At 44.0% G+C, this 17,278-nt stretch overlaps 1 protein-coding gene across 1 annotated transcript in view; it reads right to left on the bottom strand.

The window, feature by feature from the left end:
* The window catches only part of capn15 (calpain 15), a 144,216-nt gene that overhangs the window by 111,801 nt on the left and 15,137 nt on the right, over positions 1-17,278 (bottom strand). The window contains 1 exon segment of the mRNA XM_078418020.1: positions 7,305-7,391. Within this exon segment, the coding sequence (XP_078274146.1) occupies positions 7,305-7,391 (87 nt within the window).

The following is a 17,278-nucleotide window of genomic DNA, read 5'->3' as shown; positions in this document are numbered from 1 at the left end:
CATTGCTTGCGTCCCACAGTAATGAACATGCAGACCATTACTAATTGAACAGATGCACTGCTGTTCTGCCTGGCTAATTCCTGCTACAATGCTCAGAAAATCAATAGAAGCACAAGATGTATACAAACATCATGCACAAAAGGTCAAATGAAAAACTGATTTGATTAAAATTAACTTTTGTTTTCTCAGTTACCAAATTATCATCTGTTCCATATTTCCGCACGACAAGGAGGGAAACCATTCAGCCCATCAAGCTTCTGCTGGCTCTCAGTGCAATCCTATCAATCCCATTTGCTTGCACCGTTCTCTCACACATTCCCATCAGCAGTTTGCTAATTCTATTGCTGCACACCTACATTATGGGTATTTGACAGCGGTCAATAAACCCAACCATCAGAATGTTTCTGGGATGCAGGAGAAAACCAGAGCACAGCAGGATGTGCAAACTCCACAAACACAGCATCAGAGGTCAGAATCAAACTCAGATAAGGGTACGACCTGCAGCACCAGCACTCCACGTTACTACCTACAAACACGTTTCCATGCTCTAGCCCCTACTGACTTTGGAAAGCAATAGAATCAAGTCACTGGACTGGTTTACTTCTGAGTATTCTATAGAATTAATTAAATTAAAGGAGAGGGCAAGACAAGAGTGCAAAAAATTAATTAGAAAAACAAAATAAGTTTGTGGTAGTTCAAGAGGCTGTGGTGTTCTGTTGCCGGGGTAAGGTTAGGGTTGTGCAGGTCGGTTCAAGAACCTGATGGGAGGTAAGTAGCTGTTCTTGAACCTTGTGGTGTGGGACTTGAGGCTTCTGTACCTCCTGCCCACCGGTAGCAGTGAAAAGAGGGCACTGCCCGGATGGTAGGGATCCTTGATGATAGGCAGCGCCTCAAAGTTAGATGCTGCCCACCACTCTCTGCAGACTCTTGCATTCCAGGGCGTGGGAATTGCCGCACTAGACCATGATGCAACCAGTCAGGATCTGTGGATGTTTGTAAGGATATTAGGTGTCATGCCGGAACTCCATGAGCCTCCAAGAAAGTAGAGGCATGGCAATTGGCTATGAGGTGAGAATGCAGGCATCAGGCTCACAGTAACTGCTTGTCTGGTTTTATATTTAGTATCAATGTTTATTGGTAAATAAATCATACATCTTTCTTCGTTATAGAGTGATAGTCACAGAGCATAGAAATTGCCCCTTCAGCCCAACTTGCCCACGCTGACCAACATGCCCCATCCACACTAGTCCCACCTGTCTGCATTTGGCCCATATCTCTCTAAACTTTTCCTACCCTCGCACCTGTCAAAATGTTTCTTAAACATTTTAATTTTAAGAAACGTTAAAACTTAAAGGTTTTGTTGACTTGATGTAAATCCAATGGATGTGATGTGAAGATGTACAGGTAAGGTTTGTTAATCACAACTTAAACTTCTTTCTAGTGATGCCAATATGTTGATGATCACAGTCAGCTGGATGGGGGAGGAAAAGCATCTTTGGGGATGACTATCTGACATGTCTGGATTTCCCTGCACTGTGCTTTTATCTGCTGTACTTTGGGGAAAAGAATTCAGCTAACAGCGTTATTCTGACTGTCATTTGCAGTTTCCCTGAGGCATTTTCTGCTCTGGTTTTAAATATTGAACGGCTGCTCACGCTCGGGCAAACACATGCACCCACCAAAACCCTCCCCGAGTGTCAGTATTTTAAAAATCAGGATCTAGGCAGCTATGAATTGGTCCCAATAGACCTGCTCTATTTCGGAATTATTTTTTAATTGGACCCAACTGGGTATCTCCCGATGTCAGGGTCATATAGCACGGAAGCAGACCCTTTGGCCCAACTCGTCCATGCCGACCAAGATGCCCCATCTAAACACATCCAATTTGTCCGCATTTGGCCATATCCCTCTAAACCTTTCCCATCCATGTACCTGCCCAAATGTTTTTGTAAACGCTGTTATAGTACCTGCCTCAACTTCCTCCTCTGGCAGCCCCTTCCATATACCCACCATTTTCTGTGTGAAAAGGCTGCCCCTCAGATTTCACTCTCACCGTAAACTTACACCCTCTGGTTCTTGATGTCCCCTAATCAAGGGTTTAATTCAAGGTGGAATAATGTAGGACCTGCAAAGGCAACGGATGAACTTCTCCCCATGGTTTATCGGATTTCTAATGAGGATACAATTCCATGCAGTGAATGCCTATTTTCTTTGAACAATAGGATTGGGGGCCGACAATAAACCTGCTTTGTTGCAGCATGTCCTCATGTTGATCAATCCTTGGCCGTGACAGCAGGCTGTAAAAGATTTATTTGCGAATGGGGCATTATTGATGAGATCCATATTTCTTGCTCTTCCTCAGATACCCAGGTTTACACTGGGTTTACTGAATGATGCAGAAGGCCGTCATTGCTCTTCTCATGATTTGCAGCTGAATTTCCTTCAGATTATGCTTCGCTCCACGATTTGAATCTGTATTCTTACCTTTTATTCAATTTGAGTGATTTAAAATTATTCCTCGCAGGGTTCTCATGGCACTGGTGCAGCTGGTGTGGGAGGAGACAGTGGATTTGGCAGGCTTGATCTGTTTTCTCAATACTCTGTGGTGAATGTCAGCTGAAACTAACACTGCGTGTAACAGTGAATGAATGAATGCATTTTGTTTTACAAGCTGGACAAGGCAATATTATCTCCTAGTGAAACGCTGGAGGATACCTTTCTAGCTTTACCAGAGGCATCAGTCCAGTGAAATTTTAGAAAAAAATTTGCTCATGCATGTTAATGTTTTAAGGCCATGATGAACACCCTCCCAAGCACAACCAGGAGACAATGTAATGAGCAGGAGGATATTGTAAGTGGAACCTCTCCATGTCAGCATTCCCATTGCAACACTCTGGTCCATTCTTCCACCTCCACCTCCACCAACCGCATCCCCCCCACAGCACCTTCCCGTGGAACAGCGGGAGATGCAACACCCATCCTTCCACCTCTCACCATCCAGGACCCAAACACTCCTTCCCGATGAAGCAGCAATTCTTACCCTGCTTCCTATCTGGTGCCCTGCATTCAGTGCTCAGTGTGGGCTCCTGTATCTTTGCCCAGACTTCCCGCTTGTGCAGAGTTTGATTTCCTCGTCTGATGCTGTCCTCGCTCTCCCTTCAGCACTCATGAACCCAGAGTAGACCCCCTGACCTGATGGTAATGGTTGAGAGAGCAGCCAGAGCAGCAGGTTGCAGACTATGGTCATGTACATTCTTCATGTATGTCCAGTTTTGATGACAGCAAAATTCTCTGTTTTGCGTACAATCCAATAAAATCATGCTATAGATAAGCACAATCACAGACAAGTACAAAAGTGCAACGATTGTGGTGTAATAGTAGACTTCACCGAGACAGTACACAAAGAGTCGCCACATTTCTGGTGCCCACAAAGGTATTGATTGATTGAAAGAAACAGTGCCCTTTCACCCACTGAGTCCATGCCGACTATCTAGTTTACTCTACTTCTACGTTATCCCATTTTCTCATCCACTCCATCCACACTAGGGGCGATTTACAGAGGCCAATTAACCTGCAACCCGCAAGTCTTTGGGAAGTGCAAGGAAATCGGAGCACCCGATGGAAACCCATGCGTTCACAGGGAGAACGTGCAAACTCCACACAGCCAGCACAGGTCTTGACAGAACCCAGGTCTTGCTGCTGTGAGGCAGCAGCTCTACCTGCTGCGCCATTGTGCCATACCACAGCTTGAGGTGTTTTCTCGGTGTGGAGATGGGGCTAGCACTCCAGAGGTAAATTCTACCTATCCACCATTGACAAATGGGTATCCTGCATGTATTTGATAAGAATGAGGTCAAGTAGGTTTATCCATTGTGTTGGTTCATTCACTAGATGCTGGAAACTCAATCTGGAAGAAATGTCCTTTGAGAATCAGCCAGCTTAGTGCTGCTGCTGGGTGATGCTACTCTTGAAGGCCACTGAGGTCCCTCACTCAGACCATAGCCTGTGGCCTTCCGTCCACTGGTTCATCAGCTGAAGGAGGATGGTAGGTGATAAACAGAAGAAGCTTTCCTTCTCCATGTACGGCCTGAAGCTCCAAGACATCATGGTGTGTGGAATCAACGGTGAAAGCTCCCAAGAACACTACACCCTGCACATACACCATTTAAAAAAAAACAAAGTGTTGGAATAACTCTGGTCAGGCAACATCTCCGGAGGGCTTGGATAGACGACATTTCAGGTCAGAATCCTTCTTCAGACCCAAAATGATCCAAAACGTCATTTATCCATGTTCTACAGAGTGCTGTCTGACCCGCTGAGTTACTCCAACACTTTGCGGCGTTTTTTGTAAACCTTCATCTGCATTTTCTTGTGTCTACATATACTACTGTGTTGGAGGGCCTGTCTGCCAGTGAGACAGGACTTACAGGGACTGTGACAGAGGAATCTGAACAATACCTACAAGCTATGATTCTGGTGTGGACTTTGTCAGGCTGTTGCTTGACTGTGGAACAGCTCCTCCACTTTAGATACCCAGTCACTAGATGATTATGAGGGAGGAATTACAAAGGGTTCTGGGAGCAACTTCCTCAACCCTGAACTCAGTTTCTAGGTCAATGTTGGGCAGTTCAACCAGTATCATTCCTTGCCTTGTGACTCTCGTTAATGAATGGTTTATTCGGTCTTGAAGAGTCGACTACACTGAAGGGAATTGCCGCAGTAATAGCTCCTACAACATAAACTGTTTCGTTCTGCATATAACCTCTTGGTAGTCACCTCATCATGGTTGATTTGTTTAAAGTCAGACCCAGTAAGTGTTGAGATGAAGCTCCTGGGAACTCAACCATCAAATCAGTGACTCACCCAACAAAATAAATCAAGATTTCCACACTGCTGGTTAGGCTTGGAAAATGGTTTAAACTCTGAGGGGGGACTTCATAGCTGGATTACTTTTCCATCTGCTTTATTTTCCTCTATTAAAAACATTCAATTGCCTCTGCGCCCTCTACTGGGTCCAGCCAATCAATGGCTGGAACTTCAAATCCTCACCCAATTCTGCCCATCTTTCTCGAGAACCTCCAGCTCGACATGATGCCTGATGCCCTCTAATGATCATGGACTCGGGAATTAAGAGTCATACGGCAGTGAAACATGCCCTTCAGCCCACCTCATCCACGCCCACCAAGCTGCCTCTCTGACTGGTCCAATTTGCCTCTCCATTCCATCTAAACCTTTCCCATTCACAAACCTTACCAAATGTCTGATAAATATTGTAGTGGTCCCTGCCTCAACTGTTTCCTCTGACAGCTACTTCTATATACCCTACACAATCTGTGTCAAAAGGTTGCCCCTCATGTTCCCTTTAAAACTCTCCCCTCTCCACAAACCTATGACCTCTAGTCTTAGACTCCCATACCCTGGGGGAAAAACTTTGGCCACCCATCTTGTGCATGTCCCTCATCATTTTATAAACCTTTGTGAGGTCACCTCCCCCAGCTTCCTTCACGCCAGGGACAAAAATCTCTCCTTATGACTCAAGATCTCCAGTCCAGGGAACAATATTTTCCACACTCTCTCAGGCTTAATCACAGTTTTGGATTCTTCTTTGCATTTTTCTACAGCCATCTGGGACTCTTTATGAAAAATACTCAGCCTTGTGTTCTCCATATAATAATTGATATTCTTTAAAATATCAGGCTAAAAGCTGCCAGTGAGGCTGTTATAACTGCAGAAGTGACAAATTGAGTGATGATTCTCCTGGGATGGAGCCAAGTCCTGGTCACCAATCTGAAACATTTCCTGTTTCTTTCCCCCACTGATGATACTCAGCCTTCTCAGAATTTTCCTCTTTAACTTCAGAAACCAGACATCCACAGTATTTCACCTCCGAGGGTGATAGGTCCTCGTTATTGACATTCAAACACATCATGTTGAACATGATCATCATGCTGACCATCATGTTTATCCTCAAAAATAAATGTTGCATCATTTCTCCATTCAATACTGTGCCACTGTAGAAATTAAGGCATCACACACAGGGCTTAAATCCCAAGAAAACTTCCAACACCCCAGCAAGGGAGACGTAAAATTAAGTTGAAAAATACCAAATATTTTATCAAACAAAAAAAGGCATGTCTCAAAATGAGCTGCTTTTCAAAGGATAGAAAAAGAAAGAATTTAGGCAACAGCCAAATTTAAAGGAACTTAAAAGAGGAGACATAATTATCCCAATGTCAGCCCCAGGCTTACTCCCACTGCATACTGAGGAAGTTCAAAGGAAGAATGTGAAGCACCCATTATCATCACCACCTCTGTGTTTATCTACGCCTTGCTGAGACCGTGGGTATATAATGCACAGCTGAGCTGCCCATGAGGGAGAGATGTATGAGGAAGAATAGTGTTGTGTGATCCTGTGACACCAATGGGTATTGCCGAGGCTGGAACATTACACCTATGAGGAACGACTGCATTAACTAGGGTAGCTTTCTTTGGAACACAGCCGACTTAATTGTGGTGTATAAAAGTATGAGAGACCTAGGAATAATAAATAGAAGAGAACCTCTTTTAATGCAAGATTTAAAGTAATTGGATCTGAGGGGAGATAAGGAAAAGCTTTTCCACCTTAAGACCCTAAGCAAAGAACAATTGCCAGGTTCCCTTTGGCAGAACAGGTGATCAGCATTTGTAGCTTTCTGCCAATAAGTTTGAAGTTTGTATATTTTTACAGAGTGACCATGGAAACAAATCTGAGAACAAGTTTGACCACACGGTAGAAGATGATGTTGAAGACCAATGGTATGAACATTGAATCCTCCAGTTTTAGGTAATCTCTGCCCACCCCCCCACACTCATTTCCCCATCACCCCCCCCCCCCCCCCAACCCAGGCTGACCTTGCACCAATCTCTCTCCTCCCCTCCCTAACCATTCCGAAACGATTCACACCTCATCAATCCTCTGCCTTCACATCTCGCACCTATGTAAACCTTTGTGTTCCTCTCTAGCCTGTGTCCAACCATCTGCCTGTCAAAACCCCTTGCCTATGCTCACCTCTAACCTGCCACACTTTGCCCTGCCCCCCGACTCTCCTAACTTTCTTTCCTCTCACTCCTGCAATGAGTCTGAAGAAGGTTCCTGACCCAAAACATCACCTGTCCATGTTCTCCGGGGATGCTGCCTGCCCCGCTGAGTTACTCCAGCATTTTGTGTCTTTTCTATATTCGATCTGGTTTACAGAATAGCATCAATTCCATCAATGCGATTTCAGTTTTTGAGCAATCATATGATATAAAGTGTAAAAACTCACCTTGCTGTGTGAAAGGCAGCAAACCTGCCTACCGGGGCAATAGGTCGCTCTGTGGTCGTGAAGTGCAGTGTCCCCGTCTCTGCATATCTGCAATTTTACAAAAAAAGTTAATAATTTTACTTGCAACTTCAGTTTTATTGTTCCTCTTTAGCTCCCATCCTAATGCTGAACACAGTGATTCAAGTTAAAGGAATGAAAATCAATTAAACAAAGTTAAAGGAATGCTCTTTCATAGTCTCAGCAGAATATTTCTTCACCAAATTCAGAAAAGGCCTAAACCTTCCTTGAATTTTGTGTTGAATTATTACAGATTTTTACACAAATGGATTAATTTGTTCAAAACTGAGATGAAAGAAGCATTCTCCCTGGATAGAATCATGTAACATAGAAACAGCTCTTTATATGCACAGTTCTGCCTCTGATTTATTTTGTGAAATTCTCATGCCTGTCAAGGACTGTTGGTTCTGACTGAATTGAAACCAGCAGCCAATTTGAAACAGCTCCTTCAGTTCACTGAATCCATGTTACCATCATGCTCACACTTACACTAATCTCATTTTTTATTCTCCCAACCCTTCCATCAACACTCCATTCACCAGTGTAGTGGTTAATTAACCCACCAAACCACACATTTTAGGGATGGGGAGGAAACTCAGGAGGAACCCACACAGTCACAGGACGTATGTGCACGTTTTTGCAGTTGTGCATGTGCACTTTTTTGCAGTTGGCGGCGGAAGTTGGATTAAAACCCAGTTTACTGGAGCTGTGAGGCAGCAGCTCGATCCACTGACATACTGTGCCATTCCCAACTTGGCAAGCAATTCGGACAGAATGTTTCAAGACACTTAAAGGATATGATAGAAGTATATAAAATTATGAGAGGCATAGATTGGGTGAACAGTTAGAACCTTTTTCTCCAGGGTGGAAACATCAAAGACCAGAGAGCATAGCTTTAGGAGAAAGGGGCAAAGTTGAAAGGAGATATTTACAGAGGATGGGGGGTGCCTAGAATGCACTGCCAGTGGTGGTGATGGAGGCAGAATTGATAGAAGTGTTTAAGTGGATTTTAGATAGGCACTTGGATATGCTGGGGATGGAGGGATATGGATCATGTGCAGGCAGAGATTAGTTTATGTAGACATCATTTTCCCAAGATAGCATTGAAGCCAAGCAACCCTCTGCGTGCTGGTTCCAGAAGTGGATCTGCAATCATTCATTACAATTGCTCTACTCTTTTACATAGTGGACGTCTTGATTGTAATCTGTATAGTTTTTCTGCTGACTGGATGGCGCGCGACAAAATAGCTTTTTCCTGTACCTCGGTACATGTGAAAATAAACTAAACTAGACTAAAACTAAATGAAATTTTCGGCATGGCCTTTGGGCCGAGTGGCCTGTTCCTGTGCTGTGCTATGGCATCCATTTCCACTTCCTGCAAATTCAAATAGGCTGCTGTTTTTAATTCAGTCAAAACCAACAGCCCTTGACAGGCATGAGAATTTCACAACATAAATTCAAGTGGCAGAACTATAAACTACTGCAGATAGACACAGCATTGTACCTATACTAACACACCATTTATATTTAATTATACATTTTGGGAAAAATCAATATGACATATTTAGAAGAGAAAGTTAAAAAGATAAAAAGGTCAACCTTTGCTAAAATAACACCCACTGAGCAAAGATTACAAACTTATTCTTCTTCACAATCTAGTCATATTAAACTTCTGGTCAGATTTTTATTCATAGATTACATGGAGAAGGACAAAGAAGTAAGGGAAAGGATTAGGGATTAATTGGCTCCAGCTTGGACAGTAAAATGATCAAGGAAAGAGCCAGGGAAGAAGATATGTAAAAAAAGCCCATGACATTTTCTCCATCTTGCCGTGTCCACACTATGTTTCATACAAGAAGGGTTAGTGCACAGACACTGCTCTCTAACTGCTCTCTAACCTATTCTCTGGCTTGCTTGGCTGAGTACTGCACTAAAATTAAATTGGCTGCAGTTACAAAGTTGCTTCTATTCAGATGAAGATGTGTGCGAGAGTGAAGAAAGGAAAAGTGAAGGGAGCATCATAGTCACACAGCAGGGGAACAGGCCCTTCGGCCCAACTCGTCCATGCTGACCAAGATGCCCCATCTAAGTTTGCCCCATATCCCTCTAAGCCTTTCCTATCCATGTACTTGTCCAAGTCTCCATTTTGTTATAATACCTGCCTCAACTACATCCTCTTGTGGCTACCTCCTCATTGCATATCCCCCTCTGCCCCTCAGGTTCCTATTAAATCTTGTCCTTCTCACCTTAACCCTAGGTTCTCTTGTTTTTGATTCCCCCCGTCTGGGTAAAAAACTCTGTGCATTCACCCTATCTATTTCCCTCAGGTAGATGGATTGAAAGATATAGCATGGATACAAGAAATACAAAATTGTATATGGATGCTGGAAATTAAAACAAAATGTAGAAAATGCAGGAAATACTTATCAAGTGAGTCTGCACCACAGGTCCTAGCTGGCCGGCTGAGAATTTAACTCCCCCTTTAATACACAACTTTGCATTTCTTTTATTTTTATGCCAGTAAAGAAAGAAAGCTTTCATCAATTTACAAGAGTATAGGCTCCCAACTCTTGACTAAATGCTGCATCTTAATACTATGCTGTTCAACCAGCAGCTTATTGGATATTGTCACGGAGCAGTAGGGCAGGACAGTCGTTACAAAAGGGTTCACCTTATACACGGAGATTGAACAATACTGACAACAATCTCATCAACCCAATCAAACACAACAGCAAGAGCACAAATGTCCCACACACCAGTGATCACCATTATTCGTTTAACATATTAATTCATGTAAAGAAGAGAAATGGATGCATTTTGACCTGGGGACAATTAAACGTGGACCTAGGAAAGTTTCTCAAATGAGAAGAAAGGCTTTGGTTGTTTCAGTACAAGCTGGCAATGGAGATGCACCTTCCCTCGATGCCCGGCCCATTTGTTCCCGACAGGAAAGGAAAGCCAGGGGAAACTTTTATCTGAATGAACAGGAAGCACATGATCAGCTACACCCATCCCAGTTAGAGCCAGTTCTGCAGTATTCCTAAAGTAAACCTGGGTTTGCAAATACTCTAAATAACCTTGCTCTTGGTGTACACACTTCCTGTTCATTTGTATAAAGATCACTGTGGCAATCGTGGTTGGTAGAATATAATCCCCCCTCCCTCCCCCACTTCCCCTCCACCTTCACTATCCCACACAGGGATTCCCAAATTAATGTACAACTTTCCACTGTGGACCCAAGCTTACCAGGAAACAGATCGCCTACCCAGACATCCTGTTATGAACCTTGAGAATCAAACAAAGAACAATGTAAGATAGACACAAAATGCTGGAGTAACTCAGTGGGACAGGCAGAATCTTTGGAGAGAAGGAATGGGTGACTTTTCAGTCGAGACCCTTCTTTGGTCTGAAGATCTCGTCCCAAAACGTCACCCTTTCCTTCTCTCCAGAGATGCTGCCTGTCCCGCTGAATTACTCCAGCATTTTGTGTCTATCTTCGTTTAAACCAGCATCTGCAGTTCCTTCCTACTCAAAGGAAAATTTAATCCTCTCACACTGAGCTTGTTAATACATGAGCTGACCAGCTAGAGGCCTCTTTATACGGACGGGTTCCTGGGTAATCCAGTGCACCCACCATACATGACACGGGCAATCTACCTGATGCGTAAAGCTTATAATTGTACTCAAAGTGCTGGAGGAACCCAGCGGGTCGGGCAGCATCTGTGTAGGCAACGATTCAGGTCCTTCTTCAGACGGATTCAATGTGAAACATGTTCCGCCGGAAACATCGTCTGTCAACTCCCTCCACAGATGCTGCCTAACATGTTGAGTTCCTCTGGCACTTTGTGTTTTGCTCAAGATTCCAGCATCTGCAGTTCCTTGTGTCTTCACAAAACCATACATGGTTGTCACGTCTTATTTAACAACAAAAGACTCATCATCTCTTGCTAAGTTTAAAATGTCATCAATTAATTCAAGCAGATCACTTGACAATTTTTCATCACATTGCCATGCTCTTTCCTTTCACTGTGATTTTCATGTAAGGTTATCACCACATAAGGCTGCACTAACAGATGGTATGTTTGTCATTAGATTAACATTAGTCAATGCTCAGTCATTACTACTTTTCACCAAGGGAGTGTGTTAATTAAAACCGATTTGCAAGATACCAGTCCCAGTTTACAAGACTCGTATAAAAAGCAAGTATCCTCGACTGACATCACATATTATACTGCGTATTACAAAAACTTCCAAAATCCCAATTGGCCTCAAATAAATCAACAGGAATAGCTTTTGTACTCTATCATGTGGGGGGAAAAAGTTCAAAAATATTCCTCTGAGGCACAGTGGAGAAAACAGGACCACAGCAAAGAAAGTGACACACATCAAGTTACATACAGAGCTTAGATCTTAAGAAAAAAAGGCAGGAACATCAGATTTATATCATTGTTTGCAATGGGACGATGGAACCTCAGCGGGACAGGCAGCATCCGTGGTGGGAAATGAACAGTCAACACTGCGGGTTGGGACCCTTGCTCTGATTCGGCAGTTTCAGTCACATCAAAAATATTTTCTAACGACGAGTCCTTCATGCAGATTTCTGCTGTGAAGCTAACTGAGAATAGAATAAAGCAAGTGCGACTTTCAGGCACTCTGGATACAGAATGAAGAGTCTGCTACGTATTAATCCTTGCTCAGGGTAACACTACCCGTGACACTTCCAAACGTAGTAAAAATGCACGTGCATTCCATCAGAGCTGACACCTTAAAATCATTTCAGCATTTTTTTTGTATTTAAAATACCAACTCTGTACATTGCACTGCAAAAATAATTATACTATATCCTTGGAAGCAACTAACCCCCCCGCAGTACATTGATTTCAGAACACCATCGCAGGAGAGTTCCCCTGCTGCAGGTAAGAATGGCTGTACTTGGGATTTTGTAAACAAGTAATTCTTTTACAGATACAACATGGAAACTGGCCCTTCAGCCCACCGAGCCCACGCCAACCATCAATCACCTGTTCAAACTAGTTCTATGTTATCCCACTTTCTCATCCGCTCCCAACACACTAGGCGCAATTTACAGAGGCCAATTAACCTACAAACCCGCACGTCTTTGGTATGTGGGAGGAAACTGGAGCACCCAGAGGAAACAGAGTGTCCACATGGGGAAAGGTAAAAACAATCTGATCCTGGCCCTCAGACAGCAGCAGCGGACCGTTACACATGGACCTGCACAGGGAGCAGTCCCACACACTGTGCCACCTAACCATTATGCATGTCGTACCAATGCAGCAGCAACTCACTGCTTGGCAAAGATAGCAGTGCTGCATCACCCCCATTTGCCTCAGCACCCTTCACATTCCAACAATCTTCCCCAATCACAATCTCAAGAGCACTGTGAGGGCGGTGTGGGGGCACTGTGTTGAGGGGCGAACACTGTGTTGAGGGGCGAACACTGTGTTGCGGGGTGGACACTGTTGGGGAAGGTGAACACTGTGGGGTGGGGCGAACACTATGGGGAGGGGCGAACACTGTGGGGAGGGGCGGACACTGTGTTGCGGGGCGGACACTGTTGGGGAAGGTGAACACTGTGGGGTGGGGTGGACACTGTTGAGGGGCAGACACTGTGTTGAAGGGCGGACACTGTGTTGAGGGGTGGACACTGTTGGGGAAGGTGAACACTGTGGGGGGGGGCGGACACTGTGGGGGGGGGCGGACACTGTGGGGGGGGGGCACTGTGGGGCGATCTTGCGCACCTCTACCAAATCACAGATCTCTATCTAAATCCCAAGCTTCTGTGATCTAATGTTATTATCGAAACTCCTCATTCTTGGAATCATTCTACCAAATTCTTTTTGCACCCTCTCTTGGACTTACCTATCCTTCCTTATGCTCAGTTACTGGTGCTCCAATCGTGGCCTACCCCAGCGTTTTACACCTCAGTTGTTGAAGTCTGTGGCTCTGTTTATTTACCCCAAGATGCCATATGCTCCAGTAATCATTTGCTCAGTAATCCTTGTGCAGCAAAGGCACTGTAGTCTCCATAATGCTCATTATCCTGTTTCTAAATTGTTTGGCAAAATGTTTTGTTTTGCACTTCTAAATTTCATCTGCATTTTCTGTCAGCCTATATTTTTTCACAGAATAAACAAGGAAAGACAATAAAGAATTGTGCTTGTTTTTGAGGGTGTAGATGAAAGCAGGAAGCTGGAACAAGAGATGCGTAGAGATCTTTGAAAGTGCCAGCAGTTTTATTTTTATTTATTAGCTGGTAATTTTCCTGGATTAATGAGATAGCGGTAATAATATCTGAACATCTTCAGTCTGAGGAAGAGATCTGACCTGAAGCGTCGCCTATTCATGTCTTCCAGCGATGTTGCCTGACCCATTGAGTTACTTTGTGTTTTATTCACGATTCCAGCATCTGCTGCTCCTTGTGTCGTTATAATAACATCAGATGTTCTTCTTTGAGGAATAGCAGCAATCAAATGGATATTTTGCTGTGGGGAGAGTGATTACGATCCAGAACTCTTTGCTTGTTAGGGTGGTGGAAACCAAGTCATTCAGGGTTTTCTGAAAGGAATTGTATAGGCATTTGAGGGGAAATAATTTCCAGGGCCTTCCAGTAGAATTGCACCCGAGAAAGCCAGAATGAACTTACTTCTTTAAGAACAATAAAGTTGGTAATGGTGGTTTATATCATGGATGTTTTCCCTGTATTACTGCTTCAGAATACCCAGCTTCAGCATACCAATTCAAAATAGTGTAGCAACACTATTTAAGATTTTGCCCGTCCAATACACCTCCACCATTGGGAGTCTTGCTAGGAATAGGTCTTTTCAAAATAATTGTTGGCCGGTAGAGCAGGGACAGAGAATTCAAGATCATCCCAGGGTGCAATCAAATGGTGCAATGGGTTGCTCTGCCCTTTGCTGACCTCCCAGTCTTCAACGCAAGACTGGTTCTTGACGATATTTCATCAATTGGACTTTGTTTTACAGCTTTCATTTAAAGAAACAAGTTACCGACAGCTCCCGACTGTCAAATAATTGATTATGTTTCCAAGAGGTGGTGGAATTATTACAGAAGACATTTCATAGCAGTGGGAGGAACAAAATGAAGCGGCGTGCTTGCAGGTCATTCTTACATTACACTGGCCACGATGACTATCCTTGAACCAGGAGGAGAAGCACTGAGTGACTTTAATGAAGCTGGGGTTTTGCTGCAGTAATACATGGAAATCGTCCAGTGTATAATCCACAATCACTCATTTTCAGGTCTTAAAGAATCAAGTTCATTCTGGCTTTCCAGGGTGCAATCCTATAGCCCTGGAAATTATTTTCCCTCAAATGCCTGTACAGTTCCTTTCTCCGCATGCTCTCTGGGACATCAGAGGAACATTTTAATAAATACCTCAGCACTTTACAGTCAGAACACACTTTCGGAGCAGTCTCAATTGCAATTGTTACACAACAAGAGTAAATTAAGGGTTACTAAGTTTCACCCTGCCAAAAGACACAGAGAGCTCTAATGACACAAAAACTGGAACAATATTAATTTGATTAAGAACTTTTTTTTTTTAATAGGGACTAGAAAGGACACACATGCACCAAGAAGCATTTGCAAGTACACAGGGAAACTCACGCACCATTAATAAATGTGGTGATCGCATCTGGCAATGTTAATTATTAAATTTGATTTTATTCCATCATTTCATTCCTTTACCTCGCCACCTCCTTAGCCTGGTTTCATCTCAATCAGATCTCCTTGAGGTCACGGATGTAAGCGTTGTGTCGACCGCTTCGGAAGAGCAATTATTAAGGGATATCAGCAGGGAAACATTATAAGTGTGTGAAAATTCCTCAAAATGTGTAGCTGGAGAATTTTGTGCCTGGTCTGGACATATGAATTATCGAAAATATGGTGGGTGAGTTGTGGCTGACAGTAATAGTGCAGTAAAGGGACAACACTGCTCAGTCCGGCCCTTCACACATCAGCTCAATTACAAACACTAAATTGGATGATTTAAGATAGAGGTTGAAGGAAATTTCAAAAGAATACAGGTAATCCTGTCTACAGTTTCAATATCCTATAAAACCTTCTGCAAAGGAACTTCATAGTCATACAATCATGCAGCGGAGAAACAGGCCCTTCTGCCCGACTCGTCCATGCCAACCAAGATGCCCCATCCAAGCCTGTCTCAATTGTCCATGCTGGCCCATCTATATACAAAAACTCTTGTTTGTTTGTTTGTTTATTCCTGAACTACAGCCAAAACGGTACACGATACAGCAACAATTTTAGGCCCATCTTACTCACCGTCGTCCATTTGGTACTAATGGAAGAAGTTTCATTCAAATCTGTTATATTTTTAAAGTTACTCACATTTTAAAGTTTAAATCTTTCTCCTAGGGAGGGAGGGGGGAGGGGGAGATGGGAGGGGGTGGAGGGAGGGAGGAGGAGGAGGAGGGAGGATAAGGGGGTTGAGGGGGATGGAGTGGGGAGGAGGGGAAGGGGGGATGAGGGAGGATAAGGGTGGTTGAGGGGGATGGAGTGGGGGGGAGGGGAAGGGGGTGGGGGGATGGGAGGGGGCATCTAGCAGCTCGTTCCATATACAGCACTCACCACCCTGTGTGAAAAAGCTGCCCCTCAGATACCATCCATGTTTTTGTCAACAGCCAAAGCTTCACCAGCCCTTCCTTCAGCTGCTAACTGTGCTGGGATCTGGTGTCACAGATGCCAGCAGTCCTTGCACACATTAGTGACATGTTGGCACAATATTGAACCAGGAGCTTTGCAGCCAAATCCTGCTCTGCTCTCACACTGCCGGCAGCTGGGCAGCAGCAGCTGGAGTCCGTGCTGACGTTCTGCCCTTGTTGCAGTACTCTCACCCCCTTGGCCTCATGTCCCAGCCTACCCCGGCCTGCCGCACCAGATCACAACAGACCAGAGACCAGTTCAGAGTGTGAATCATTTCTGCTCTGCTGTCTGCTGTCTGCACCACTATTTCTTTTCATTGTATCCCCACCAACATAACCCACTCTATGTATCTCAAACTATCCACAAAATACCTGCTGTACACACTATTAGAGAGTTCCAAAACAGACTGTTCAACCCAATTCAGATTTAAGGAGGTAGGCACAAGGAATTTCAGATGCTGGAATCTTGAGTAAAACACAAAGTGCTGGAGGAACTCACCAGGTCAGGCAGCGTCGGTGGAGCAAATGGAGAGGCAACGCTGCCAAGTGGAGGCACATACGATCGTGGCATTCAGGAGGCTTTTAAGTAGGCACATTGATGTGCAGGGAATGGAGAGATATGAATCATGTGCAGGTAGAGGAGATTAATTGGCTTTGGCATCATGTTCAGCATAGATAATGTAGATAATGTGGGCCGAAGGGCCTGTTCTTGTGCTGTATTATAGAAAAAGAGCTGGACAAGGATACAGTACAGATCAACCCCGATCCAGCTGAGCAGCACAGCTGGCTTAAGGAGCTGTGTCGGCACTTTCACTTCCTCCATCCAGTAGAGCAATTACACAGCTACAACCAGAGGCCACAATAATGGGAAAATGCTGCTGACAAATCTCCTTGGCTTCAAACACTAGTTACCCTGGGATTTGTGAAACCATATCCCAGCAGAATTAATAACCGGTGGAAACCTGGCTGTTGACAAAAAAAGACAAGATGTAAAGTTCCTTTGCAGAAGCAGTTATCCGATATTGAAACTGTACGAGGAACAAAAGTATGAAATCTATTAAGCCTCTGAAATGCACTCCATCTAGATTGGTAATCCCGAGGCTCAATCCAATGTGACATTGTATCTTCATAGATTTCCACCCCTAGGGTTTTAATCAAACTAATGGCAAAGACCATAACATTAAGGTGAGAAGGGCAAAGTTTAGGGAGATA

Source organism: Rhinoraja longicauda, chromosome 21 (assembly GCF_053455715.1).
Source record: "Rhinoraja longicauda isolate Sanriku21f chromosome 21, sRhiLon1.1, whole genome shotgun sequence".
Taxonomy (NCBI): Eukaryota; Metazoa; Chordata; class Chondrichthyes; order Rajiformes; family Arhynchobatidae; genus Rhinoraja; species Rhinoraja longicauda.
This window is presented reverse-complemented; position numbering and strand designations above follow the sequence as displayed.